Consider the following 26,417-nt stretch of genomic DNA (forward strand, 5'->3'; position numbering starts at 1 on the left):
GAGGGAGGAGGGCACACAGCGCCCCCGGGGGGAGCGGGGGGGAATCGGGGTGTGGGGGATATGGGGGAATATAGGGGAAATGGGGGAATATGGGGGTGTGGAGGAAATGGGGGGAAATGGGAGTGTGTGGGGGGGAGAGACGGGTTGGGGATGAGGGGGATTGGGGGATGAGGGGCTGGGATTGGGGGGACATTGTGGGGACATTACAGGGAACATTATGGAGAAACATCATGGGAGGACGTTAAGGGGGGACACACTGCAGGACCCATCATGGGGGGCATTATGGGAGACATGGGGGGACATCATTTGGGGACATTATGGGGGGACACATTACGGGGGGCATTATGGAGACACCACGGGGAGACATTACATGGGCACGTTGTGGAGGGACATCATGGGGAGACTTCACAGAGGGACATTTTTAGGGGACATGATGTGGGGACACCATGGTGGGACATTATCAGCATCAGCAGCAGGGTCTGGGTGGCTGAGTTCTGTCTGTGGTCACCCCCCACACACCCCCAGCCCCACATCACAGCCCCACACCAAGCTCTCCTCACTCCTTTATTGCAGACGGGGCCGCCAGCCCTCACCCCGTACCACCAGCACAGCGTGGGGACACCCAGAAGCCACCCCCCACCATGTCCCCATCCCAGTGTCCCCATCCCCATCCACAGCAGGTGACAGTCCCCAGTGCCTCCACACGGCGACATCCACATCCCATCCCCGCCTCAGGATCTCGGCCACAGATGCGTGGTCTTGGCGGGGTGGGGGCAGCTCCAGGCCCCCCATCACAGCCACTGCAGGGAGAAGGCCTGGCCCAGCCCCATGCCCAGCCCGCTCACCGTGAGGACCTGCAGGACAAGAAGGGACATCCTGGGATGGCAGCAAGACAGAGCTGCCCTCACCGCCCCAAAAACCCTCCCTGAGCAGCACCCTCAGCCCCCTGCCAGGGCTGGGGACACCCCTCCAGGACGGGGCACCCCAAATGGGGCCGCACCTGGTTGTCCAGGTAGGAGAAGGGCTTCTCCTGGCCGTTCAGGAGGACCTTGTGGGGTGGCTCCTGCACCCCATAGATGCTCAGGGTGCCGATGGTGGTGGAGGCGGCCTTGGTGCTGGTGTGGAGCACGCTGGAGGTGAAGATGTTCTGCAGGAGGGGACAACATGAGCACGAGGTGGCCAGATGGGGACATTATGGGGTCCCCATGCCCCATCCCCACCATGTCCCACCTCCGTGGCGTTGAACACCAGGTAGGAGTAGCTGCCCCGCTCGAAGGTGTCCAGGCTCTCGCCGTCATCCCAGAAGAGGTCCCCCCAGGCGGTGGCACCCGGGGACAGGGCGACGATGAGGCGCAGGGGGTTCCCTCGGCTGGCCTCGCTGGTGGGCCCGGGTTTCTGGAGTTCAAACACATGGGCACTGTAGGGTTTTGACAGCCCAAAATAGGGTGGGGAGGGCTGCGGCCTGCACAGGGGCTGCGACTTGAGGTACTGAGGGGCACGTGCCGTGCAGGAGGTGTCTCCTTGGGGACAGTCCCCAGCCCGGGGAGGTGGTGGGTGGGAGCTCACCTGGGTGGGCAGGATGGAGCCCTCGCGGAGATGCAGGTTGAGGTGCTCCAGGGGGGCCGACAGCTTCAGCATCTCCCCGCTGCTGTTCACAGAGGAGCCCTGGGCAGGTGGTGAGAGCCAAGGGGGGTCAGGGACACCGTGGGGGCTCAGGAAAAGGGCCAGGGAACAGCCACTTTGGCACCAAGCCCCATGGCCAGCACTGACACCGCAATGCTCCAGCCCTTCTGCAGGCCTTCCCTGCTGAGCAGGGTCCACCCAAAACCCAACCGAGCACCGTGGCGGCACTCCTCACCGTGTAGAAGTCGTACCACACGCCTCGGGGGAAATAGCCCATCACCGAGTCCACCCCGGGCTCCAGCACCGGTGTCACCAGCAGGCTGCGGCCCCACAGGAACTGCCTGTCCAGCCCGTACGTGGCCGTGTCCTGGGGGAACCTGCAGTGGGACGGAGACAACGCTCACATCGGGTGCTATCCGCCATCCAGGTGAATCCAGCACCTCGCCAGCTCCGTCGGGGATGCTCTTACTCAAAGAACAAGGGCCGGGCGACAGTGTCCCCGTGCACGTGGGCACGGTGGAAAAGCGTGTAGAGGAAGGGCAGGAGGGAGTAGCGGGTCAGCAGCACGTCCTTCATAGCCGTCCTCGCCGCGGGGCTGAACACCGTCGGGTCCTGGGCCTGGGGGAGATGCGGGGAATCAGCGACTGCCCCAGCCCCAGCCCTGCCAGGCATCCCCCATCCCGTACTCCACATCCCAAATCCCACATCCCGCCCGAGACCTTCTCATTCTGGGAGTTGTGGTTGCGGGAGAAGGGGTAGAAGGCCCCGAGCTGCATCCAGCGGGTGCACAGCTCCTCCGAGGTGCTGCCGGAGAAGCCGCAGATGTCGGCCCCCACCAGCGGGATCCCGAAGAGGCTGAAGCTCAGCATCCCTGTGGACACATGGGCAGGGATGCTCAGCAATATGCTGGGAGTTTTGGGGTCTGCACCACCTCCCAAATGCGGGATGGGGTGGTGCTGGGGGTCTGTGCATGCTGCGGGGAAGGACAGGGCTGTGAGGCCGTGCCACCCACCCGGGATGGAGTAGTACATGTCCTTCCACTGGCTGCGGTTGTCACCCAGCCAGTGCCCCGAGTACCGGCCCTGGCTGGGGAAGGTGGAGCGGGAGATGACGAAGGGGCGCTTCCCCCGGATCTGGATCAAGGCGCTGGAAGGCAACGGGGAGACATGGGACAGGAGGTGAGAGCAGCCTCCTTATCCCTCAGAGGTCAAGGGACAGCTCTGGGGGTACAAGCAGCACGGTCCCCCTCTCCCTGGGCTCAACACCAGGACCAGCCTCACCCACCCAGCTCTCCCCACAGCCACGCACACTCCCCTGCCCTGCTGGGTTACTCCTGTACCCGAGGCTGTGAGCAGCCAGAGCACCTCCTTTTGGGCCAGGCCCTCAAACCCCAGTCCTTTTCCTACACCGTGCCAGCCCCAAGCAGCAGGATTTCACCCCGTCCCATCCCCAGGGTGCTCGGGTACCTCGCCGTCGCTTCGGCCTCCATCAGCCCGTAGAGGTTGTGCAGGTTGTAGTGCACCGAGGCGCTCTGCTTCGCCGAGGCACACACCGTCTTGGCAGACAGGGAATCGCCCAGCACGGCTGCCGGGAGGGACAGTCACCGTTGGCACGTGGCGGGGGGCGTGGGGACACGCAGCCCCCTGTGCTGAACGAGGTGCCCTGCTGCTGGTGCAAACTGAGCGCTGAAAGCTCCCGCGGCCAGTCCCATCCCCGGTATGGCCACAAGCATGCAGTGCTCAGGTGCCAGCACATGGAAGCAGGGATGGAAACATTCGGGGGTTGAAACGGAGATGTGATGTCTCTTAAAAATGGTTTTCACTTGGTTTTCAGCGACTTGAGAGCGCGCGGTACCTACCAGCACAGCCTGCATTTCAGCGCCCTCCTTACCCGGCGTGTACGGGGGGCTGTCGAGCTCTCCCGGCGGGCAGCCCTCCTCAGACCCATCCATGAAGTTGGACGGCTCGTTCATGTCCTAAGCAAAGAAAATCATGGAGCACTTTGTACGGGGAGTTTTTAAGGATCAGCACTAAAATCCAGGGGGTTGGGGCTTCCTCCCACACCAGAAGCACCATCAGCAGCACTGAGCCCCTTTTCCCAGGCGTGCACACCAGTGAGCACGTCTGTGGGGCTGGTGTCTTGCCAGCCCCCAATGCTTGCTAAATACAATAAAGCTGGAAAACCATTGAAAGAGGGACAGACGAAGCTCCAGGACTGGGCACTGTCCAACAGGGAGCCACCTGGGGTGAGGGGGCACTTACGATCCAGACGCCGTCAAAGGGCACATGGGCATGGAAGCGCTGCAGGTTCTCCAGCCACCACCGGCGCGTGTCCACGTTGGAGAAGTCGGCAAAGGCCGTGTAGCCGGGCCAGACCTATGGTGAAGGAGCAGAGCAGAGGGTTGAGCAGAGGGGGAACACTGCGGGGAAGGGGGTGTCAGGGGGCTGTGAGCACGCTGAAGGAGCAGGGACAATAAAACCAATGAGAAAATCCAAGCTGATTGCTTTGAGCGCTGGAGGCTGTGTGCGCAGCATCCCCCTGGGCACCTCAGGGTGCTTTTTCTCCCTGTTTTTAGACTAACGAAAGTTACAGGTGGTGAGGAGGCGTGAGTGGCTGGGAAGGAGGGGATAAACTGGGAAGGAACCGCTGCGGGTCCTGAGCAGATCTGGAGGCACAACCTTGCCTCACCCCAAAAACAGGAAGGGAGAGAAATCAGATGACCGGCCTCAGGCAGAACCACCGACTCCGTTGCACTCATATGACTTCCCCGGGTGCCTCTGCCAGGGCAGGAGCTGGCTCCAGAGGGTAGTGGGGATGCCATGAAGTGAAACACAGAGAGCTGGGAGAGCTGAGAGCACAGCCAGGCTCTGGCCATCAGCCACATGGCTTTTCCTGCAGCAGGAGGGAAGAAATCCTGGCCCTGCTCCTGCAAAACCCCTCCAGGGCCGCGATTTCCCCCAGTTCCTTACCTGCCCGATCAGCGGCTGCCCTTGGGTGGTGTTTATGAACAAACCCCGTCTCAAACCTTCATCGAAAGGCCAGTAGGAGCCCCGCGGGCTGGTGCTGCTGATGCCGGGGTCCTGGGGATGCAGCAGAGGGTTAGTGTCTTTCCCAGCACGGCCCCTTCCCCCTGCGATGCCAGCGTGATTCAGAGGAGAAGACAACCACCACGGGGTCAGCCAGAGCCCGCACACGGCGGCTGTTTTGACCAAGAGGAACAGAAACTTGCTTCAACGCTTCCAGGCATGTTTTCTAACAAGTCACTTCTGCAAGTCCCAAGGACCCGTTACAGGGTTTGGGGGAGCGGGGGGATAAATATAAGTCATCATGCGCTTATGCAAGAAACATCAGGTCACGGAGAGGCTGCGAAGAGGACTTCAGCCGGCCAGGGGAACCCAACCTTATGCTCCCAGGGTCCGTTTCCAGCCCAGGACCCCCAGAACCCACATCCTGTGTCCCTGCAGCGGGGTGAGGGGACATCACAGCTGGGTCACGAGAGCCCAGCAGCACCTGCAGGGAAGCGGGGCTTCCCACAGCAGGCAACCACCAGCTGAGCAGCCTGACCCCGGCTCTGGTCACCGGTCCCTTTACCCACAGGGGACAAGGACCCCAGCACCCTTGGGCTCCCACAGCAGGCAGGAGCACAGCGTGACAACCTGCCCCGTGTCTCAGCAGTCCCTGCCCTTACAGGGGATTTCCATCGGCAGTTTGCAGACACTGCTAAAAATCCCCAGCCCTGGTGCCAGCTAACACCCTGCAGAGACCACCCGGGGCCACCAACTGTCCCCGTGTCCCTGCCCTGCAGCCTGGCCACAAGCCCACGAGCAAGACAAGCCGAGTACCAAGATCATAACGTAGTGCTGCCCGTGCTTGTGGAGATCCTCAACCAGCGAGGGGAGGGAGGCGAATTTCTGGGCATCGAAGGTGAAGTCGCGGTACCCGTCCATGTAATCGATGTCGTTCCACTGCGCGTCCTGCGGGAAAATGGCTCAGAGGTGGGCGGCAGCCCCCAGACCCCATCCCTCCTCCCTCCGCGGGGCTGGGGGGGCACCTGTGGGATCTGGAAGTTCCTCATGGCCCTCACGGTCTGCCAGGTCTCGTTGCTGGAGCCGTAGCCCCAGCGGCAGAGGTGGAAGCCGAGCGCCCAGAGGGGCGGCATGGCCGGGAAACCTGTGGGAGGAGACGTGGGGCATCCGAAAGCAACGGCAGCATCGCAGAGGGATGGGGAGGAAGGGGAGAGGAGTAACATCGCAGTGTGGACACTCACCTATCACCTCCTGGTACTGCTGGATGACCGCGTTGGGGTCAGGCCCCAGGAAGATGTAAAAATCCAGCACCCCCCCGATGGTCCTCCAGGTCAGGGCCGGAGCGGGCTGCAGGGCCACCTCTGTGCAGAGTGGGGACAGAACCACAGCGGGACATGGGGAGCAGCCCCGGGACCCCGATCCCACCACGGGGCGAGGCGGCACTGCTACAACACTCATCCTCTGGCAGAGGAGAGGAGAAACCCTGCCTTGCCCTGATCGAACACCGAGTGGGCATCAGGAGGCTTAAACCATCACGGACTGGGGAGATACTGGTTTATACAGGGAGGGAGCTCCCTTTTCAAAACGTGCTCTGTAAGCTGAAGGCTGTGCTGCTCTCCCAGCTCCCACCTGATGAGTGAGCGCACGCATCCCTCACACCCTCCCCCAAACCTTCTCATAGGCGAATAATGAATCGAGAGCTACTTGTATGGGCGAGCGCACAGCACCCAGGGCTTTTCACAGGGCTGAGCCCTCAAACCTCAGCCGCTGCATTCCCCCGTGCTCATCCTGGGGAGGGAGCATTGCTGCAACAAAGCGCAGCTGGAGCCCCAGCGCCGTCCCAGCTGGCTGCTGGAGGGGACGGGTGGCTGCCGGTGCCATCCCCGGCACAGCAGGACCCCCGGGGAGTTATCAGCAGGAGGATGCTGCAGGGCACAGCTGGCACAGCGGGCACAGCTGGGGACAGCAGGCGGCATCCCCGTCCGTGCTGGGGTCACCCCTGCTGCCAGCCTCGGGGTGAGGCAGTTTGGAGCAGCCGGGGAGCAGGCACGGAGCCGCACACAAGGGACTTGCTTTTCCGATGGCAATTCAGCAGCTGGGCGTGTGGTTAAACTGCTCAGCAGTTGCTAAAGAGCCTGGCTTTAGCCAGGAAACAGATGGCTAAGCTCAATAACGGAGCCGGCAAACCACATCGTGTCCCTTTTATGGCTTCCTCCTGCCCCGAGTTCCTGAAGCCGCCCCGGGCACCTACCCATGGCGTTGCTGTTGAGGAGGAAAACCCCATGAGCATCCCCGCCCTCCTCCAGCAGCAGGTAGAAGGGGTGAGCGCCGTACAGGTTGAACGATTCCTGCAAGCAGAGGTTTCCCGGTGAGAAGGGGAGCCCAGAGCTGTGACACTCAGGCTAACCAACGTCCCCAAGCCACTTCTGATGCCTGGTGCCAGCCACCACCCAGCCTGGCATCTGTCACCCCATGGCCGAGGACGGTTTTGGAGGTGGCAGCCACAGGAGAGCACTCGGGGTGTGTTTTGCAATCGCACCAAAATCCTCCCTGGCATCTCCCCGTGACCACCCCCTGTCCCTGCTGGCTCCAAGGCTCCCCCCAGCAGCTCCCCACCCCGGGGGTACCGTGGGGGAGACGTCGCGGGCCCAGAGGGTGAGGGTGCTCCAGTCCAGGCTGTGCAGCAGGGTGCTGCGGTGCTCCCCCAGCCCGTACAGGAACCTGGAGGGCAGCGCCGTGGAGATCTGCAGGAACTGGTCAGCGAAAATCAAGGGGGCCACGGTGGTGTTGAGCCTGCCAGGGCGACACAGAGGGGACATTAATCCTCGTGCCTATCGGGGATGCTCCCTTCCCTCTAGAAGCATCTCCAGGGCAACGAAACAGTATGTGCCATCCTACATCCACACCCCAAATGTCTTTGGCAGGTGGCAAATTGGGGTTTTGGGGAAGGTGAGGCACAGCCTGCCCCCCCCCGAAGCCTCCCCCAGCACGGCACAGCCGTTCATTTGACACCAGCAGCTTCCACCGAGGTTATTATTAACCATCGAGCCAATGTGGCCAGGGGTTCTCCGCCTGCTGCCTCTGATAAACGGCTCCCAAGGAAAGGAGAGACCACAGGGCCTGGCGGACGGGAGCGAGGAGGAAAGGACACGGTCCCCCGGGGGTGCTGGAGCTCAGCAATGGGGCTCAGCGTGGGCAAAGCCACGGAGGGGACTGGAGCAGCATGGCAAAGCCACCAGCAGTCCTTTTCCCCTAAACACCTGAGCCCAGGGCTTGCTGGGGGTTGCCACAGCTCGGACAACTCTCTAAGGACACCCAAAACCAAGGCCAAGCAGGCAAAGCCACAGCTCTTTGGTGGTTCCTTCCCTGAGCCACCAAGTTCCTTTCTGGTGGTGCTTTGGGGACCTGCACCCCATGGCTGTGCCTTACTTGAGACAGGATTTTGGGCTGCTGCATGACCCTGGTGAGGATTTGGGGCACCGTGCAGCTTCGGGGAGAGGCGCTGATGCCACCCAGCCCTGCATGGCCATGTTTCCACCCCACGTGGCCAGGCTGTGTCCCTGTGTGAGCACCACCGCCCGTGGCAAGGCTGAAGACGATGAGTAACCATCAGCTGGAGATGCCACCAGGTGTTTTTCCCTAAGGAAAACCCCCAGGGGGGCACGCAGGAACCTGCTGGGAGCAGGCAGGGCTTTCCCCATGCCCAGCATGCAGGAGGTGGCTCTTACAGCACCGTCCCCGTGTCTCGGCGCCGCAGCAGCAGCCCGAAGGGGTCCTTGGAGAAGTCCAGGCTGTAGATGGGGTTTTCTGCTCTCTTCTTTGCCCGGGGAACATCCAGAGGAACCTCGTACCGGGGGTTGGCCGCATCGGTTATCTGCGTGGGGAGAGAAGATGCTTTCAAGATCAGCTTGGCAAGAGGGCAAAGGGTTGGAGATGCTAACTGAGGCCACGCACAGAGCAAAGCAGCTGCTGGTCCCACTCTGAGCAGGGGACAGCCACCTACAGACGTGGCACGGAGGGTGCAAGGGGACAGCAGCACGGTCACAAGGAACCAGAGGCACGCTCACCTTGACGTGCAGCCGCGTGTCTGTCTCCAGCTCCACATCCAGCCGCAGCACCCCGATGTCCCGGGGGTAGTAAGCCTTCTCCCTGCGCACCAGCAGCCCCGCCATGCCCAGCGCCGTCTGGTTGAGGCTCTGCAGGGCGTAGCTGGGGAAGTCAGGGGGGTAAAAGCACCAGGGTACCCCCCTCGTGCCCCCCACTGCCGGGGAGGTCTCGATGAAGCAGCACCCCCGGCCCTCGCAGAGCTCCCGGGTCACCACCACGCGCCGCTCGGGGTAGCAGTCGAAGCGGTGGCTCTCAGGGACCTGGTGGCACTGGGAGGGTGGTGTGGGGCTGTGCCAGCCCCCGGACACTTGTCGCAGCACCCAGACGGTGACGGCGCTCAGCAGCACGGCGCTCAGCAGCAGCCCGCTGCCCACCCACCACGGGGCCAGCCTGCTGTGCCCAGTGGGTGTCGGGGTGTCCGCATCCTCCTCCTCCTCTTCCTCCTCTTCATCCTCCTGGCCCAGCACCAGCCGTGGCACTGCTGTCCTCAGCTTCTGGTACAACTTCATCGTCCTGGGGCTGCGGGGGAGAAGGACAGAGGTGTGGGTGAAGGAACCAGCCAGGGGAAGCTCGCTGGGATGGGTTCTCTGTGCTCAACGCCCCCATTTCAGGCAGAGCATCCTGCAGAGGCTTAAATGGGCACTGCAAACCCACGGCACCCAGGATGGCTTTGCCTGGAGCTGCCCGTGCCAGGCTGGTCCTGGGCCCACCAGGGAAAACTGAGACCCTGCCACAAGGGTCCCCTGGAGCTCCCCACCTTGGCTGCTGTCAGAGCATCCCCTCAAGGAGCTTTGCTCAGGCCTGAATTTACGGGATGCAACGTTTCCAGTAGCTGCAAGCAAAACCAAGCCCCCTCCACCCATCGGAGCACAACCGTGGTGCTGGGAGCAGTAAAGGGCAGATCCTCCTCTGCTCTGAGCCTCCTCTGTCCTGAGCCTCCTCTGTCCTGAGCCTCCTCTGCTCCGAGCATCCCCTGCTCACGCCCAAAGCCCTGAGTCAGACGTTTTAGCCCGGAGAGAGCTGGACAAGGGCTGGCAGGGAGCGTGCTGTCAGTCTTTGCCTCCCACTGATAAAATACGATTTCAGAAACCTCTCAGGCAAACATTTTCCAGCCTGGAAGCGGAGAACCCCCCCCTCGTGCTGCCTGCAGGGAGCAGTCCCAGCCCTATAAATATGGCCACAACTTTTTTTTTTTTCCCCTCCGCCTTCTGACGAAGTGCTCGGACCCCCCTCACCTCCACCGTGCGATCTCAAAAGGCGCTGTGCAATCTCAGCAGCAGGGATTTCATTGGCAAGCAGATCTCCTTCCCCATGAACCCTCCCCCGGCTCCAACACCAAAACATCTCAGCCTGCCGGGGCCTGGCTGCGAGCCCCCGCAGCGGCAGCGCCCACCCCGCAGCGCCCCGACGGGTGCTGTGCCCCCACCATGGGGGGTGACAGCGGGGCCAGGACCCCACGAGCACCCTCGCACCCCGCATGCACCCCCAGGCCCCATAGCACGCCACCAGCCCCCGCACCACCCAGGCCACCCATGACGCCTGTGTGCGGCGGTGGCGTTTTGGGGACAAGGAGGGGGACGCGGCCGGCCCTGCCGAAACGCATGGAGGGTTGGGGGGCCCCAGCCCAGCCCGGGGAGGCAGCGCTCCGGCCGTGCCAGGAGCTTACTTTCACGTGTCTCCTCTTGACATTGGGGCTGCGTGCGGGCAGAGCGTGCGGGCAGGGCTCCCAGCGCTGCGGCTCTGCCCGCTGCGCCGTAAAACCCCGACAAGGCGCCCGGCGCCTACCGCTCTCCTCTAGTAGCAGCGCCAGCACGCGCCTCGTGGCCGCCTCCTCGGCTGCTTTGTGCTCTTTTCAGATGTGTTCACATCCAGACAGCCGCACCCAGCGCTGTTCGGAAGCCCCGTGGCGGGGGATATGGGGGGTGAGCGGTGTTAGGGGTTTACCCGTACAGCCGCAGGGTCTCCAGCCCCTACACGCGCCTCCAGCCCCCCGCCTCGTCCTCAGGGATCAGCCAAAGCAGAGGGTGGGAGGGACGGGGAATCGCGGTGCCTGAGCACACAGCAGGTGGGTGAGACCCGCAGCAACCCACAACCCCAAAGCAAGCCCCAAATTCTGCCCTGGGTTTCACCAAGTGCCCCATCTCCCACGCTCGTCTGGCTGCTGAGCACGTGGAAGTGCGTGCTCCCGCCCAGGGCTCCCCGCTCTCCTGGGACCGGGGAGCTGCTCGCTGTTTACTACCGAAGGCCACCGCGGTCTAAAGGTCAGCGGCGAAGGCCGACAGACCTTTGGAGCAGAGCTGCTTTCTCCAGGGAACGAAAATCAAAAGCAGGAGCAGGCGGGGGGCAGGTCGCTTGCCCCAGAAGCAGAATCTCGAGCAAAATCCCCCGTGCCGGAGGGGATCCCCAAATCCCGACCCCGCCAAGAGAAGGGGAACAACCCCGGGCTGCTGGGAGGCAGCGGGGTGGGAACGGGGTGGGCTTTGAGGTCCCGTCCTACCCAACCCACGCCGTGATCCCGTGACGTGCCCGAGCGAGGATGTGTGGGGCTGGGAGCGCAAAGCGCCCCGTGACGGCGCTGCCTTCGCAATGCACTCGTGAGCAGCCTCATACAAAAAAAATAAAAAAAAGGGAGGTCAGCTTCGATGGAGGCTGTGGTTTTGGTCAGCCACCCGCTTTGATTCACCCCCTGGGCATTTTCGCCTCCCCTGGATGTCACCGAGGGATGCTTGTGCCACCGGGATGAGCTGGACGCCCAAAAACTGTGGGTTTGGTGCAGTTGGGGCCTGGCAACGCCCTGCTGGCCTCCGGGGAACCACCTCGGTGCCCCAAGGAAGATGGGAGGCTGTGCCAGGAGCTGCCAAGGCAGGTACCAAAATAGCCTCCCATCACCCTCGCCAGCCTCATGACTCCCAGCAGGCGTCCCGGGGGCTCGGCAAAGCAGCACCGTGACCGCCCCGTGACCGGGCCCACGCGCTGCAAACACCACGGCCTCCACCACGGGGGGAGAACCTCCACAGGGTGGGGGCCTCCACGGGGTGTGACCTCCATGGGGTGGGACCTCCACGGGGTAGGGGAAACCTCCATAGGGGGAGACCTCCACTGTGGGGAGCCTCCACTTAGGGGGAGACCTCCACTTAGGGGGACAACCTCCACTTGGAGGAGAGATGCCTCCACTTGGGGGAAGCCTCCAATGGTTGGAGATTTCACTGGGGGGGGGGGGAGAACCTTCACTGGGGAGGAGCCTCCATTTGAGGTGAGCCTCCACTCAGGGGTAGACATCCACATGGGGGGAGCCTCCACCTGGGGGGGGAGAACTTCTGCTTGGGGGTCAGCCTTCACCCGAGGGAAAGTCCTCCACTTGGGAGGAGCCTCCACTGGGTGGGGACTCCACAGAGGGGGGGGGGGGGGAGAACCTCCAGTGAGGAGGAGCCTCCATTTGAGGGGAGCCTCCACTTGGGGGGCGACCTCCACAGGGGAACAACCTCCATTTGGGGGGCAGCCTCCACCAGGGAGGGAGAGTCCTCCACTTGGGGGGAGCCTCCACTGGGTGAGGACTTCATGAAGGGGGGGTGAACCTCCACTGGGGAGGAGCCTCCATTTCAGGGGAGCCTCCACCTGGGGGAAGACGTCCACTTGGGGGGGAGAGCCTCCACCCGAGGGAAAGTCCTCCACTTCGGGAGAGCCTCCCCTTGGGGGGTGAGCCTCCATTTGAGGGGAGCCTCCACTCGGGGGGAGACCTCCGCTTGGGGGCAGAACCTCCACTGTGAGGAGCCTCCACCTGGGGGGGAGAGACCCCGAGTTGGGGCAAGCCTCCCCCGGCAGGGCCACCTCCCCCGCGGGGGAAATTCCACGGGGAGCGGCCTCCGCCGGGACCCAGCCTCCATTGGGGCCCGGCCTCCCCCGTGCCCGGCCTCCCCTTGGGGCGCGGCTCCCCGTGACCCCGCCCCTTTCCTTTAGCCCCGCCCCCTCCCCGTAGCCCCGCCCCCTCCGCCCTCCCCCTCCCGCCGCCCTTCGCCATGAATGAACCCGCGGTGGGCGTGGCCGGCGGGGCGCTGACGTCACGGGGCGGGAACCGATTGACGCGGGCCGGTGACGCGCGGCGGGGCCGGAAGCGGCGGCGCTTTCTGATTGGTCCGGACGGGGCGCGGCGGGGCGCGGGGCGGGGGGGGGCGGGGGGGGAGGGGGCGGCCCCGCGCTTGTTGTTGTCCGCGGGACTGGCTCGGAGCGAGCCCCAGCAGCGCCCCCGCCGCCGCCCCCCCCCCCCACGCGCTCCGGCCGCCCCGGGAGCGCGCGCGCGCTCCCGCCGGCACTGCAGGTGAGCACCCGCGGAGGGGTCGGCACCGAGCCTGGGGGGGTGGGGGGGGGATAAAGCCGGGAGTGGGTGATAAGGGCGGGGGGGCGCCGCTAGGGGGGGTATCGGGGGGGTTATGGGGCGGAGGGGTTCTAGGGCGGCCCGGTTGGGTTGGGTTCAGTTGGGTCGGGTCGGGTGCTGCCCCCGCTGCCCGGAGCTCGGTGTCCGGGTGGGGTCGCGCCCGCCGCGGTGGCTGGGCTCGAAGTGCTGAGTCACCACCGCGCCGGGCACGTGGGGCCGCCGCCCCGAGCCCTCCAGCACGTGGAGGGGAGGAGGGGGGGGGGCACCGGGAGGGGGGGGCTCCGGGAACCGAAAGCAACCGGGGGGGGGCTCCGAGAAGCCGAGGGGTGCCGCGACCCCGCTGCCGTTCGCCGCTGTCGCCGTTCCCACCCGCCCCGCCCCCCCCTTTCCTTCTTTCTTACCCCCTCCCCGTTTTTTTGGGATCCCCCCCCAGGTCGGTCCCGCTGCTTGGCCCGGTGGAAAAGTTGCCTGAAGTTGTGGGGAGCGGCGGTGATGCTCGCACGGCTCCGCCTTGGGGTTTTCAACCCCCCCCCCCCCCCAGCCATGTCCCAGTCCATCCTGTGCCCCCCCCCCCCCCCCCGCCGGTAACCTGCCCCCGGATTTTTAAGGGGCTTTAAAATACCCCCGAGGAGAAGCGGCGTGGTGCTGGGGGCCCAAAGCCGGGAGGCTTTGTGGGGCGGGGGGTTGTCCCAGCAGTGGGGTCGGGGGGGGGCTCGGAGCGCCCCACACGTGGCTCCTTAACCGGGTGGGGGCTGCGGGGACCCCCCGGCTGCGGGCACGGCCGCCACGTGGGCGCGGGGCGCTGGGGAGTTTTGGTGCTGGTATTTTGGGGTTTGCTCCGAAACGGGGGTGGGGAAAGCCCAGCCGTGGCGGGGACGGGGAAGAAAAGTGGCGTGAGCTGGAGAAACGGCCGGGAGGGGAACTGAGACCTCTGGACTCGCCGAGTGCCCGACGACGAGGGCCTCCTTCCTCCTCCTCCTCCTCCTCCTCCTCCTGCTGCTGCTCCTGGCGGGGCTGCTCGCCTCCCTCGTGGGCTGTTTCCCCGGCCGTGCCGAAAGCAGGCCACGAGGTCTGCAATTAGGAACGAGCCCCCGTTGGGCAGCGCGCCGCCGCGGGAAGCGGCGAGGCCTCCATTTTCGCTTTCACCTGCCTGCCCCCGGCCTCGGGGGGGCTGTGAAGAGGAGGCGAGCCCGGAGGCGTCGGGGACAGGAGCCGAGAGCCGTCGGGACGGCTGCGGGACAGGAGCCACACGTGCCACCACTGCCATCCAAGCCCCGGCTGTCGAGACGCTCGACCCTGCGCCCAAGCCCGGTGCTGCCATGCTCCAGCAGCGAGTTAATTTACCTTGGGCTTTGCTCGCTGCTGCGAGCGCTGCGTGCTCGGCGCCTCTTGCCCTCTCCTTCCGTGTACACAGTGGCGCAGAGCTGCCTTCCCCGCGCAGTCACTTCCGAGGCGTGATGGATGCCGCCGCTGTCCAATGGCGCCGCGCAGGGCCGGGCGGCAGGAGAGTTAACTCTGCTGGTACCTGATAGAGGTGCTGCACGCCGTTAATTAATCGTAATTAACGCTGGTGGTGAGGTCAGGGCACGGTGGCTCTCTTTAGCAAGACACGCTGCCGGCCTCTTGGCTCACCAGGGCTCTGTGCTGGAGCCTTGGTGCGCTGCGTGTCCCTGACTATATTAGGGCACGCTCGTGCCCTGCTTCAAAAGCGTTCCTAAACCAGCCAGCGGTTTGCTGCCTTTTTTTTAATGCTTTTCCCTCGAGGACAGCGTGCTTTGTCACGTTTTATCTCATTCCCGCACCCGCCTGGGCAATCTGTTGCAGTGCCATGCACCCAGCCGGTGCGTATCGGTGCGACGCGCTCCTGATCCCATTGGCCTGGAGCGGTGACGGATGGTCGGAGCGCACCGCGGGGCTGGGCGCTGAAAACCTCGAGCTGGGGAGCCAGGAGAGGACAGCTGGGAGTGCTGGCCCCGCGGCACTTGGGGTTTGTGGGATAAGCTCGCTCGCTGACGGTTTCTGTAAACATCCAGCTGTGAAACACTTGAGCAGCGCTAGCACTTTCAATTATCAGGAAGTTTCAGGCTCAGCACCCTGTCGAGATGAGCAGGCAGTTTCCACTTCTGTCTGGGCTATTGTTTCAGGCTATCTGCAAACTCGGGCAGAGCCTTCCAAGCATGAAGCAAGCGCAAAGCCACGCGGCGCCGCAACCATAAACACAAGGACCGGGGGGAGAGAGGCAGCACCGCGAAGCTCCTGAGTGGGGGAATGGATCCCATAGCAAATCCCCCTGCTTTGCAGGACCCCAGATAGCCATGCCATCGCATTCCTGTATCACAGCTGGTGAAGATCTCCAAATTGATGTCTGGTGACATGCATGGGATCTGATCGGATCCTGTGTGAGCGAGCCGAGCCGTTTGCTGCTGGGTGGTTTGGTTCCTTTGCTTGGGAGAGAGGTGTCCTTGGGCTCATGATGCTGGGACGTGATTCGGGTGCAGCTCTGTCACCACCTTTGTGAGCGCACGGTGGGAAGAGTGCCCTGCGCTGTGGCTCGTGAGCACCGGCAGTGTCTTCTGCGTACCTGTCCCCCGAGGTCTTGGATTCTGGCTGTGACAGGCGTACCCCCCTGGTACCCTCCTGGTATCCTTGTGGTGCTCTGCTCCATCACCACAGGCTCTCTGACGGGGTTGTTTACCAAAGCAGCACAGCCCATCTGATCTCTGTCCAGCCTTCCCCAGAGAGCGCCCCAGAGAGCCATGTCCTGGCAGCTCTGGCGTTTGCTCCAAAGGTTCCCGAATCTCCCTTTTGCTGCTGGATGCTGGTTCCGATCCATAAGGGAAATGGAAAGCTGGCCAGCTGGGCGAGGGCTGTGCAGAGAACAGTAAACAGTGACTCACCCCTCCTGGTGTCTTCTCCCTGCTCGTGTCAAATATATCGCCTCGCATGCGCTCCCGGATTCACGCCGGCAGCCCGGCCCTCCCCTCTCCTGTTCCGAATGAATGACAGGCGTCAGTCTGCCTCGTGGGCTGTGTGAAGGTTGGCAGAGCAGGGGAAGGGCTTTCTGAATGATGGGTGAGGGATGGTGCTCGGCGTGCCGTGCTGCAGCCTCTTGGAGACCTGTGTCGTGTCTGCGAGTGGTGGGGGCGCAGAGATGAAGATCGAAGCATCTGTGGTTCCCTTCGCCTGTCAGATCCAGAGGTGTCCTTGGGAAGCGCATCCCTCCGGCTAGCCCCCTGGAGCTGGGAGTGATTTGGGGATAAACAGGAGATTTGGGTAACTTGCTATAGCAGCTGCCCGCAGTTAAAGCCCTGTGTTTGGGAACAAGCAGAGAATTCCCCTCGGTGCTCAACTGAGGCTCGCCGGCGGAGATCCCCGCCGCTGCTTGAACGTTTCGCTGTTTTTCTGCCCTCTGGAAGTTGGTGCCGGCCTGGCTGGAGGTGAGGGTTGCGTGTTTTCAGTTTGCTGGACTTGTGTTAGGATGGAAGCCGAGCACCAGCGGGGCTGTCTGCCAGGCGCTCATGTTCTGGCTGGGGCTGTCTTTCGGCGCAGAAAGAGTTTGAAAACTCGAGTTCATCCGCAGTCGTCGGGTGTCGGCGGAGCCTTTGTAGTAATTCCTTAACGCGGAACGCACTCTGAAAGCCCCGTAGCGTGGAAAGTCTGAAATCGCGTTCTGGCGTCTCTTCTTTCTCTTAATTACCAACCTCTCGTGGAAGGCTCTGCCTCACCTTGGCACGGCCGGGCTGCCTCCGTCACCCAGAGCCGGGGGTCACCGGGAGCTGCAGGCTGCGACCCTCAGCCTTGAGGTGCCAGGGGTGGGTTTTGGGGAGGGTTTTGGGGAGGGTGCTGCGAGCGGCACGGGAGCCCTTCGCGAGGGAGAGAGAGGGCGTTGGCGAGGCTGCCGGTGGGTAACTTCATTGCGGAATTACCAGGGCTCTTTATGCAACCCACAGTCAAAACACTCGCTTTGGATACGAGCGTGGAGCCGAGCTGTAAAAGCCTGTGCCCGTACGGCGGGTGTCTTACTACTCGCTGTTTTATTTATGTAGCGTCCTAAGTGTGTCACGCTGCTTACAGAATAGAGATGTAATGCGCTCCTCGTTCCAAAAAGCCGAGCTCCTAATTTTAGACGTGATGCAGCAAATGCAATTAAGGAAAGAAGGGCAGCAGTAGGGTGCAGACTGGAAGGGCTGGGGTAATCAGATTGCGGGTGGGGTCCCTGCAGACCCCAGAGCAGTGCATTTGCCATGGGTTCAGCATGTTTGCGGGACAATTTACTGCTCCGTCCTGGGGTTTTCACCTCCTTACTGTGGGAATCCCCTGAGCCGCGTAGCCCAAAGTGGTGCTGAGGGGCAGGATTTGGCTGGTGGGGGTCTGTGGTTCAGGTGACGTGCCCGTGCCACCAGTGGGGATCGTGAGCGGTGCTGTCTGGGCACTGAGAGCGTGAATGGGGCGATGGGGAGCCCGTGTGCTCCTCCTGGAGCTGTTTGGGCACGTCCCCATCCTTGTCCCCATCTCTTGTGCCACCAGCAGCCGTGGCACAGCCCCACCACGTAACAGAACCGACCGCAGCCCAACCGGAGCGCTTGGGTGTGCGGCACGACCAGAGGAAGGCGTGGGGTTGGGAGATGCAGCGCAGGGTGACAGGTGACTGGGGGGGCTGTCACCATGCCAAGCCGCCTCGCACCCGTGAGCTGACCCCCGGCGGAGGCGATCTCAACCCTCGCCGCCTGTTTTCCGCGCTCCTTTACGTTTCTTTCCGTCCCCGCGCGGCCAAGCGGCCTGTTCAGTTTTTCCATCGGCTGGCGCAGAAGGCGCTTTGAAGACACGTTGGGTGAGGATCAAAAGGCTTTTTGTGCAACCGGTGGGTGTCACCGCCCTGCCGTGTCGCGCTCCCCCCCCCCCCTTCTCGTTCTCGCCTTTCCTTTTCCGGCCGCCCCGCGCCGTGCGTGGCGTCGCGTTGGGTGCCGCCAACGGGGCCGGCATCGCGCCCCTTTCCTTGTAGGGCCGGGGGGGTGGCGAGGAAAGAAGCCGGGAGGGGGGGGATGCCGAGGGGAGGAAGAGTTTCTGATGCTGTGGGAATGCGAGCTCTCCAAGTCTGTAAACAGCTGGTGACTCACTGCATAGCTATGGCACCAACTGCCTGCGCGGCCGCGGCTCCCCGCGTGCGCAGGGAGGGGGCTGCCGGCCGCTTCCTTTACGCACTGGCAGCGCTCCGCTCCCCTCAGCTCGCCGGGACCGTTGGGCCGAGGCGAGGAGCTTTTCCTTCCTCCTTCGTGCTAGCGCGCGCGCCTCCGGCCTGGAGGTAGGGGTGGGCGGCCGAGGGGAAGCGATGAGGAGGAGGAGGAGGAGGACGGCGAAGGCAAGAGCCGGCCCTCGCGCCCAACGCAGCTTGGGGAAGTTGGCTTGGGGGGGACCCCGGGCTCGTGGCGAGTAAGGGGGGCAGCGGGAGCCGTGCTCGGGGTGGGGTGGGCACTGGGGAAGAGCAGGGCAGGGCCGTGCGATGCTGTGGCAGAAGCAGCACACCAGTTGCTCGCAGCGCTCCATTCATCACCCAGCAGCTCGGCCTCGTCCCTCCTCCGGCGGGCGTGCGGAGCCGCGCTGCCTCGGGCTGGAAAATAGAGGAGGCGCCTGAACGCACGCACCCTGATGTCTGGGATAGTATCTCGGCACTTACGGGAGTATTATTATTATTATTTTATTTTATTATTTTTTTTCAACCCTCCTCCCCCAGCTCTTCGTCTCGCTTTGTACGTCAGCCGTGTGACAGTGAGGTGTCTGCCTGACAAAGCGCAGGTGACAGCAGCACGGGCAGCACCCACGCGGCTCCCTCGTGTCCCTGCAGCCCACCTTTGCACCCCTGGGTCCCTTCACCCGCTGTTTGCAGATATGAATGAGTTTGTTTACTCGCCGACGACCTCGTGATGTCTTTGCACAGACATGACCTGAAGTCATTATCGCTTTTGGGCTTCTCGGTTTCCATGGCGACTGTCTCGGGGTTGGCTACTTTCCCAAGGTCACCATGGCAACTATCGGAAGGGAATCATGCTTGGGATGCTTCGGCTGGATTTTTCATGAATGATTAGGATGTGTGACACGACGCAGACGTGGAAACGGGGAGGGTTTGGGCTGGGCCGGGTCTGGGGAGGGGGGGAGAAGGGGAGCGGGCTGCCGCCAGACGGGCGCGGTGCCGCCGGCTGCGCAGCCCCTCGGAGCCGGGTGGCGTGGCGGGGGGGACCGGCGCGCCGCGGGAGCCCTCCCCGCCGGGGGAGCGACAGGCAGAGGCTGTGATGGTGGCACGGCTGCGCTCGCCTCGCCAAGGGTAAGGTCCCCGAGGCTGCTGCCGAAACCCGAAGATTCGGGTGGCTCGTCACCAAAAGGCTGGGGGGTGTATTTAAGCCCCCCCGGGGAGGTGGGAGCGAAGGGTGCCGCCGGGGGAGCTGCCTGCACCTCGCCAGACATCGCCGGGGGGTCAGCGTGCGGCGAGCATCGAGCATCATCAGGTCTCGGTGTGCTGGGAGAGGCAAAGTCTAATGCCTTGCTTTGTCATTATGGAGGGGGTGGGGGGGGGGAAGGTGGGCTTTTGTTCCTGGCGTTTGGGTTTTCCAGTAGCGTCGCCTTTGGGTGGGGATGGCGCTGGAAGCAGGTGACGAACCAGGCAGCCTATTTCTGGGCTGCTGATTCAATGTCAAGCCGTGTTAATAATCGTCAAAAGGAGGGTGAAGGGAGTTGTTGTCTTGTGGCTTTGCAGAGCCTTTTATGAGCGGAGGTGACTCTCCGGTCGATCCCTAAGAGGGTGTCCAAAGCATTTAGGTTTCCTCCAGAGGGAGGTGAGCGAGGGATGGGGCCTGGGTGGTCGTGCTCCCCCAGCAAAGAGGTGGCGGTGCACGGCCGCTCGCATCGCATTGCTGTTGTTTACAGGCGGGTGGGTGTCCTTCCCTCGCTCCCTGCCTCGTCACGGTGTGCTTAAAAGCAAAAGATGAGGTCTTCAGCATCAGGCAGCAAAGAGCTTGTCCATACAAATGTCTCTTCCTCACGTCTGTACAGGGCAGGCGGATCTCTGAACCCTTCCCAGGGTTTTTAGCCATGGTGCGGTGTTTTTTAGGGGTGCTTTGGATTGGGGCCGTGTATCGGGTGTCTTTTCTCTTCATCTGCCTTCATGTCGGAGATTGGTGTAACCTGAAAACCTTGTTTTGTGTTTTGTTTTGTTTTGTTTTTCCAGTTGCAATTTCTGAGCGGTTTTGTCCAGAAGACTGTGCTCAGGTTATGACGACTAATCCCAAACCGAACAAGGCGTTAAAGGTAGGGGAGGCCGAGCGGGTGCCGCAGGGTGGCAGGGGGGCCGTGGCAGAGCCGTGCTCCATGCAGCACCCATCACATGTGGCTCATCTTTTCTTCTGACAGACTCTTACAAAAGGGTGCTGATATAATTTCCCATTACTTATGGGAAATATCTCTAAGAGAGAAAGTAGAAGAATGCTGGTCATACCTAGAAATGGCTGAAATCTATGGGATTGTGGGCTCGAGCATCCCAGTTGCCATCCAGGAGACCTTGGGGTAGGGCAGGTGCTGGCAGCACCCTGAAAGCAGCGCTCCCAGGCCTGGCAATGCAGCACTTCTGCTCTCAGGGCTGAGGTGCAGCAGGGAAAGGCAGCTTCCACCTGTTCTCCTGTAGATCCACGAGGCAGTAAATGCCTGGGGTTTAACTGCTGTGCAGTGGACCAGGCTCATGCTCTGGTGCAGCTTTTCTGGTGTCCTGACGCTTTGTTGCAGGCGTCTGTAGTGTCAGAAGGGACAAAAGAATGATGTTCTGGAGGTTCTGGGAGTAGCTGTGGCAGCAAACCTGCTTGAGAGAGAGAGGCACACGCCCTCGGTGTCTCCTGGTGCAGGAAAACCCAATCAGGCCGTGCTCCTTGCAGCCACACAGGGCTGGTTTCGGCCAGTGCTCCGACGAGCAGCCTTTGATGAAAAGCCACAGCGTGCCGAATTAAACCCTGCGCACAAGTGGCTGTTCTGCTTGGAGCCTGCTGCACGGGTGTCCCAGCGTGCTGTGGTGAAGGGTGTCATCGGCAGGGGACGAATTCAGCCTCCTTTTATTTCCTTGAGCTCCCCGCGGTGCCTTGGGGCGCGCTGCTGGCAGGGGGCAGCCCCTCCGCCGCCCGGCGGGGCCGCTGCTACCCCTGTGCTGTTGGTGTTTGCAGGTAAAGGAGGAGTCGGGAGAGAATGCCCCGGTGCTGAGCGACGATGAGCTCGTGTCAATGTCCGTACGGGAGCTGAACCAGCACCTGAGGGGTCTCACCAAGGAGGAGGTCATCCGGCTGAAGCAGCGGAGGCGCACGCTGAAGAACCGGGGCTACGCTGCCAGCTGCCGCATCAAGCGCGTGACTCAGAAAGAGGAGCTCGAGAGGCAGCGGGTTGAGTTGCAGCAAGAGGTGGAGAAGCTGGCCAGAGAAAACAGCAGCATGAAGCTCGAGCTGGACGCCTTGCGCTCCAAGTACGAAGCACTCCAGACCTTTGCTCGTACTGTGGCGCGAGGGCCTATTACCCCGGCCAAAGTTGCCACCACCAGTGTCATCACCATTGTGAAATCCGCCGAAATCTCATCCAGTTCTGTGCCGTTCTCAGCAGCGTCCTAGTGCCCTCGGGGGGGAGGGAACGAGCAGCCTTTCGGAGGGAGGGGAGAAGGCTCTTACGCATTGTTCCGGAGTCCTTGGTCACGTCAAGAATTGGCATCTTAACGATTCTCTTCCAAAAGCGCCAAAAAAACAAAAAAAGAAAAGAGAAGAAAAAAGGAAAACAAAACAAAACAAAAAAACAACCCCCAAACCTACAAAGGGAACTTAACTGGCTGCTTCTCTCTGGACTCGGTGGCTCCACCAACCCCTCGTGTCCAGGATTTGAGCTCTGTATGCAGTACAAGTTGCTTCCTCCTTCCCCCTGCCTCCCCCGGCCCCCTCCCCGCCGTGGGCAGCTTTCCAGCTGGGAGAAGATACCCGAGGAGCCTCCGGAGTCTTCGTGAACGATGCTCAAGAGCCAGGAAACAGATGGACCGTAGAAATCGTCACGTGAGATGAATGTATGGAAAAGAGTTTCCTTTAGTGGCATCCTGCTCCCTGGCAGAAGGGTCTCCCCTACCCTCCCCGCTTCCATCTGCTGTCGCGAGGGCAGGGAAATAGGCATTTGGGTTTGGGCTTCATCCTGCCAAGAGTGGATGGGAGTGGGAGGATGATGGAGACTAATGCTTGGGTGTGACCTCACACATTAGGAACAACCTTTTGTTTTCAATCCATGCTGTTAAAATATGGAAAAATATATATTTTACATATTTTAATACGCCCCACTACCTGTGTGGCCTATAAAAAAGAAAAATTACATTGCAGCCTCCTTTTATTCCAAGCCCAAGTTTCCTAATAGCTCCTTCCCTAAGGTGTGCCTGTGAATTGGGTATATTTATGCAGTGTATTTCTTCCAAATGATCCGCAGTTTTGAAATAGCGGCTTTTTTTTATTTTATTTTCGTGGATTCCCTGAAGCTTAGGGGAAGGAGGCACAGTAAATGCTGTGAAGAGCTGTGTGATGGGGAGGAGAGGGGGAGACGAGGAGGAACGATGCTGGAAGTATTACGGAGGCGGCGGGGCGGTTCTGCTGGGCTCAGCGCTCTGAGAAGGGGTTTGCGTGGAGTATTTGGGATGTTTTTAAAGCACTGAAGTGTAACCAGAGGGACACGGGCAGAAGGAGAGACTTCAGAGCCTCCTCTTTGGTGGAAGTTTGGTATTGGTGATGGTCCCGGCTACAGAGCTGGGCTCTGATGGCCAGAGAAGGGCTGCGGGGAGGTCGGATGGGAGCTGTGTGAGGTTTTTCCTCTCTGTCTCGTGTCAGTCAGGATCCAAAGAGTACAGCCTACAACCCTCAGTGTTCAGACAACCTGTGTGAATGTGACCCTGAAACTTGACGCTTCCTCTCGGGAATCTGTGAATTGCCCCGGGAGGCGCACGGAGGGCAGGACGAAGATGGTCGCGTGTAGGGGAAGGAAGAGTTGGGACCGAGAAGTCGTGCGAGTGGCTCTGAGCAGTGGTTGGGGAGAGGGATTTCTGGCTTGGTGGCGGGCAGGAAGCCGAGAGGAGGATTCTGTCGCGCAGCAGCGCTGAAAGGATGAGTGTTTCCAGGTCACTGTAAAAAAAATAGCTATGTTGGTGTTTGTGCGTTTCGTTGTCTTTTTTATTTTCTTTTTGAAGTAGGAAAGAAAAGGGACTGTGAGTTTGTCAGGGCAGAGACTTGTGGAACGGACGATGCCTGTTGTCACGCAGGTGAGAAGTGAGGTTTCCGAAGGTGAAGCTGAGGGGAAGAGCTATGGGGATTTGGGCTCCGGAGTAGAAGCCAGAGATCACGGAGAGCTGACCGGTGTTTTGGACTGAAGGAGAATTATTGGAGTGCCATATAAAAGAGGCCAGGAGGCTGGCATCCACCACCCAGTATGACTTGTTTGGGGCTCTGTCTTGTCTTGAGTTGGCAGTAAGCTTGCAGAGTTTCAGCCCTCTTTGTCTTTGGAAGAAGTTGTTAGCTTGCTTTTCCTCTTTTTTTTTTTTTTCACCTTGTCATTGGAGTTTCTGCATTTCCCAAGAGGGTCCTCTGTGAAATAGGTTAATGAAAAGAGAAGCCTCAGCCTCGGTTCTCGTTCAGTCCTCAACACCTACCTTCGTGACCTTACTGAGCCAGGAAGGGTGCGAGCGAAACGCTTCCTGCAGGCTTGTCGCCCCCGCCGGGTCCACGTGTCGCGGAGGGGAGCAGGGAGTTTCCTACAAGTGGTTTTCCAACCCGTGGAGTTTGGATGACACTTGGCGTTACCTCATTTCTCCTCCACTCCCTCCCTATCTCCTAACAGGCAGATCGATGTCCTGTGTATCAGTACCAGTTATTGACTCCCACAGCAGAAGCTGAGGAAGAGAAAGATGTTACTGTCATTTCCTGGTCCTCTCATGTTCTCCAGCTCGCAAATGTTGGAAACTTTCCCAGACCTTTACAGGTGCCTCCGAAAACAGGCAAAATGGAGACTCCTGGCACTGTTGGGGCTTTAAATGAAAACTTTAACGAAAAAGGCCAGTTGACTTGAAAATGCCCAAATGCTTCCAGTCTTTAAAACAGCTCCAGAGCTCCATAACATTCCTGGCTAGATAGGAACACCCTCTGGCTGCCCTTGACCCCCTGTCGGTGAAAGCAGACCAGTCGCACGGAGGGGGACGGAGGTTGAACTTTGTTCCTTGGGGAGGGTCTTCTTGCTGTTGGAATGAGTTGAGAAACATATCTTTTATGTGGCACTTCCCTTGCGGCCAAGTATTTCTTTTTTTCCAGTTCTTGGAAGGGTGCCAAAGGCTTGTCCAAGCGATTGCTAGTTTAGTGCTGGTAGGCACTTAAATCTCTGGTCACTCGATTAAAGAACAAGAGGCCTGGGTGTTGTTAAAGCTGTTGATACCATAGCCATGGTAGGTAATCCATATTGGATATCCATAAGGACCACGTGGAAATATTTAAAGAGAGAGAAATATATATATAAATATATAATTATATACATTTTATCGTACAGATTTTTCGTAAAAAAAAAAAATAATTTTTTTTCCAAGTTTGATACTGTAAATCTTTATTAAAAGAAATTGCCAGTCCAGGGCTCCCTGGGTGGTGACCTGGAGGGGAATGAAATGTCCTGGCTAAACTTCCACAGAGGGATCAGAATTGCAAGGTAACGTGGAGGGAGGAATGACCCGAAAGCTGTTGACCACGTTGGAGACCCAACTCCTCTACCCTCCGTCCCGGAGGGCCCTCCAGCTTGGGGTTGTCACATTGCATTCCTCTGGGGTTTGGTTTGTTTCTGTTTAATTTTTTTTTTTTTCGTTTTTTGTTTTTTTTTTTTTTTCCTCTCCGTCCTGCACTTGCAAGCCTGACACCCAGGGCAAGCGTGGCGTGGGGACATAGCTGCAGAGCCCCCAGGGCGCTCCCCCGCCGCAGTACCTCTCGCTCATCTCTTGCTGCAGTAGTTGGGGGTGCCGGGGCTCCCTTCTCTGCCCCTCTTCGCTTGCCAAGGAGCAGTGGGCTCTGAGTTTGAGTGCTGGGATCCTCTCCCCTGGGCCTGGCCTTTCTAGCCTCTCCAAAACATGGGCACCGTGGGATGCTGGAACAGCCTGCAGCATCCACACGGGTACTGAGAGGGAGTCCCTGGTCTCGTAGGCGCCTTTGCTGGTCTCTCCATTGGCAGTGGGGAAATCTTTTCCCTCCAGGGCACCTCCAGACCCTCAAAGCAAGTCAGCATCTCAGCTCTTGCCCACCCCTACCGCCTGCTGGAGCCCTGGGTGCCACCACAGCTGTGGGGAGGGATGGGTGCTGGTGGGCAAGGGCACGATGCCATGGGCGTGTGGCGCGGTCGGGCTTCTGCATGGCTCAGACCCCGGGGAGGAGAAGAAGGTGGCATTTTGTTTTTTCTTTTTTTTTTTTTTCTCTCTCGAATCATTTAAACTTCATTGTCATGATTGTTTTTATTTAAAAAAGAAAAAAAAGAAAAAAAGAAAATGAAAAACAAAACGAAAAAGAAAAACTTTTGTAACGTGGATTTGTTTTCCTTCGTCTGTATTTCAGTCTGCTGGGGTGTTTCCGTAGATGGTGGATACTTGCTTTCATTTTTTTAATGATAGAAGTCTTCTGTTTTAAGTTGTTTTTTATCACCAGCTCATTCTATCCTCTGTGGTTACTCAGTAATTTCATTTCAATATTTATTTTTGTGCTGCTTTTTTATTATAAAATAAATTATTGATATACCAAGCAATGTGGATTCCTGTTTGTAAGGCGAGTAGCCCTGTGTATGTGTCCATTACTTTCTCTTGACAGCCACAACGTAATTTATTGCTGTAAATTTAGCTGCAGTGACTGGTTTTTTTGTACCTTTCCAATAAAGCATTTTCTGGTTTCAGACTTGCCCTGGTGTATGGTCAGCGTTTTGGAGCTTGCATTGATTTTTTCAGGGGCGTGTTTCCCTCGCCTGTCACCCGAGTGGCGTGCAGCTGGATGCAGTGCTGTAGGTGAGCGCTGTATTTTTGGGAGGAAGCCTTTTTGTGAGTGTCTAAGCCAGCTGGGTGCTTGCAGAGCCACCAGCTCACCCAGGTCCCAGCTGTGACGTGTGAGACATGGTTCCTGTTCCTTGAGCATCAGGGGATATTTTGTGGTGGTGGCTCGCAGAGCATATGGGGACTGGCGGCCTGGTCATGGTACTTGGGTCACCCTGGTCACCCTGCAGGGCTTGGTGTGGGG

At 60.5% G+C, this 26,417-nt stretch overlaps 2 protein-coding genes across 11 annotated transcripts; one reads left to right on the plus strand and one right to left on the minus strand.

The window, feature by feature from the left end:
• Positions 1-551: 551 nt before the first annotated feature.
• Positions 552-14,628, minus strand: LOC113845291 (lysosomal alpha-glucosidase). Of its 4 annotated transcripts, none has more exons than XM_038186751.2 (20): positions 14,473-14,628; positions 8,717-9,275; positions 8,378-8,523; positions 7,277-7,442; positions 6,901-6,997; positions 5,891-6,010; positions 5,675-5,793; positions 5,466-5,597; positions 4,593-4,703; positions 3,885-3,998; positions 3,514-3,598; positions 3,090-3,207; positions 2,636-2,769; positions 2,343-2,494; positions 2,093-2,241; positions 1,859-2,000; positions 1,567-1,665; positions 1,231-1,395; positions 1,001-1,147; positions 552-854 (listed from the first exon to the last, which is right to left on the minus strand). In XM_038186751.2, the coding sequence occupies exons 2-20, from the start codon at positions 9,263-9,265 to the stop codon at positions 792-794; spliced, it is 2,808 nt and encodes a 935-aa protein (XP_038042679.2). In that variant the 5' UTR covers positions 9,266-9,275; positions 14,473-14,628; the 3' UTR covers positions 552-791. The 4 variants fall into 4 exon arrangements, with proteins under 4 accessions (XP_038042679.2, XP_071880194.1, XP_038042680.2 ...); XM_072024093.1 differs by lacking the exon at positions 14,473-14,628 and adding an exon at positions 14,058-14,410; XM_038186752.2 differs by lacking the exon at positions 14,473-14,628 and adding an exon at positions 11,041-11,197.
• Positions 12,963-26,085, plus strand: MAFK (MAF bZIP transcription factor K). Of its 7 annotated transcripts, none has more exons than XM_027469246.3 (3): positions 12,963-13,071; positions 20,348-20,427; positions 21,327-26,085. In XM_027469246.3, the coding sequence occupies exons 2-3, from the start codon at positions 20,392-20,394 to the stop codon at positions 21,759-21,761; spliced, it is 471 nt and encodes a 156-aa protein (XP_027325047.1). In that variant the 5' UTR covers positions 12,963-13,071; positions 20,348-20,391; the 3' UTR covers positions 21,762-26,085. The 7 variants fall into 7 exon arrangements, with proteins under 7 accessions (XP_027325047.1, XP_027325051.1, XP_027325052.1 ...); XM_027469250.3 differs by lacking the exon at positions 12,963-13,071 and adding an exon at positions 18,168-18,430; XM_027469251.3 differs by lacking the exon at positions 12,963-13,071 and adding an exon at positions 18,168-18,376.
• The last annotated feature ends 332 nt before the right edge of the window (positions 26,086-26,417 follow it).

Source organism: Anas platyrhynchos, chromosome 15 (assembly GCF_047663525.1).
Source record: "Anas platyrhynchos isolate ZD024472 breed Pekin duck chromosome 15, IASCAAS_PekinDuck_T2T, whole genome shotgun sequence".
Lineage (NCBI taxonomy): Eukaryota > Metazoa > Chordata > Aves > Anseriformes > Anatidae > Anas > Anas platyrhynchos.

Excerpts from the sequence above, each read along its gene's own strand:
- LOC113845291 (XM_072024093.1), bottom strand. The coding sequence starts at position 14,395 with ATGGCAGTGGTGGCACGTGTGGCTCCTGTCCCGCAGCCGTCCCGACGG. Across the intron at positions 4,704-5,465 it reads AGCACTACGTTATGATCTTG|GACCCCGGCATCAGCAGCAC; the intron begins GTACTCGGCTTG and ends CTGCATCCCCAG. Across the intron at positions 2,495-2,635 it reads CATGTACTACTCCATCCCGG|GGATGCTGAGCTTCAGCCTC; the intron begins GTGGGTGGCACG and ends ATGTGTCCACAG.
- MAFK (XM_072024097.1), top strand. The coding sequence starts at position 20,212 with ATGGTGCGGTGTTTTTTAGGGGTGCTTTGGATTGGGGCCGTGTATCGG. Across the intron at positions 20,428-21,326 it reads AACCGAACAAGGCGTTAAAG|GTAAAGGAGGAGTCGGGAGA; the intron begins GTAGGGGAGGCC and ends TGGTGTTTGCAG.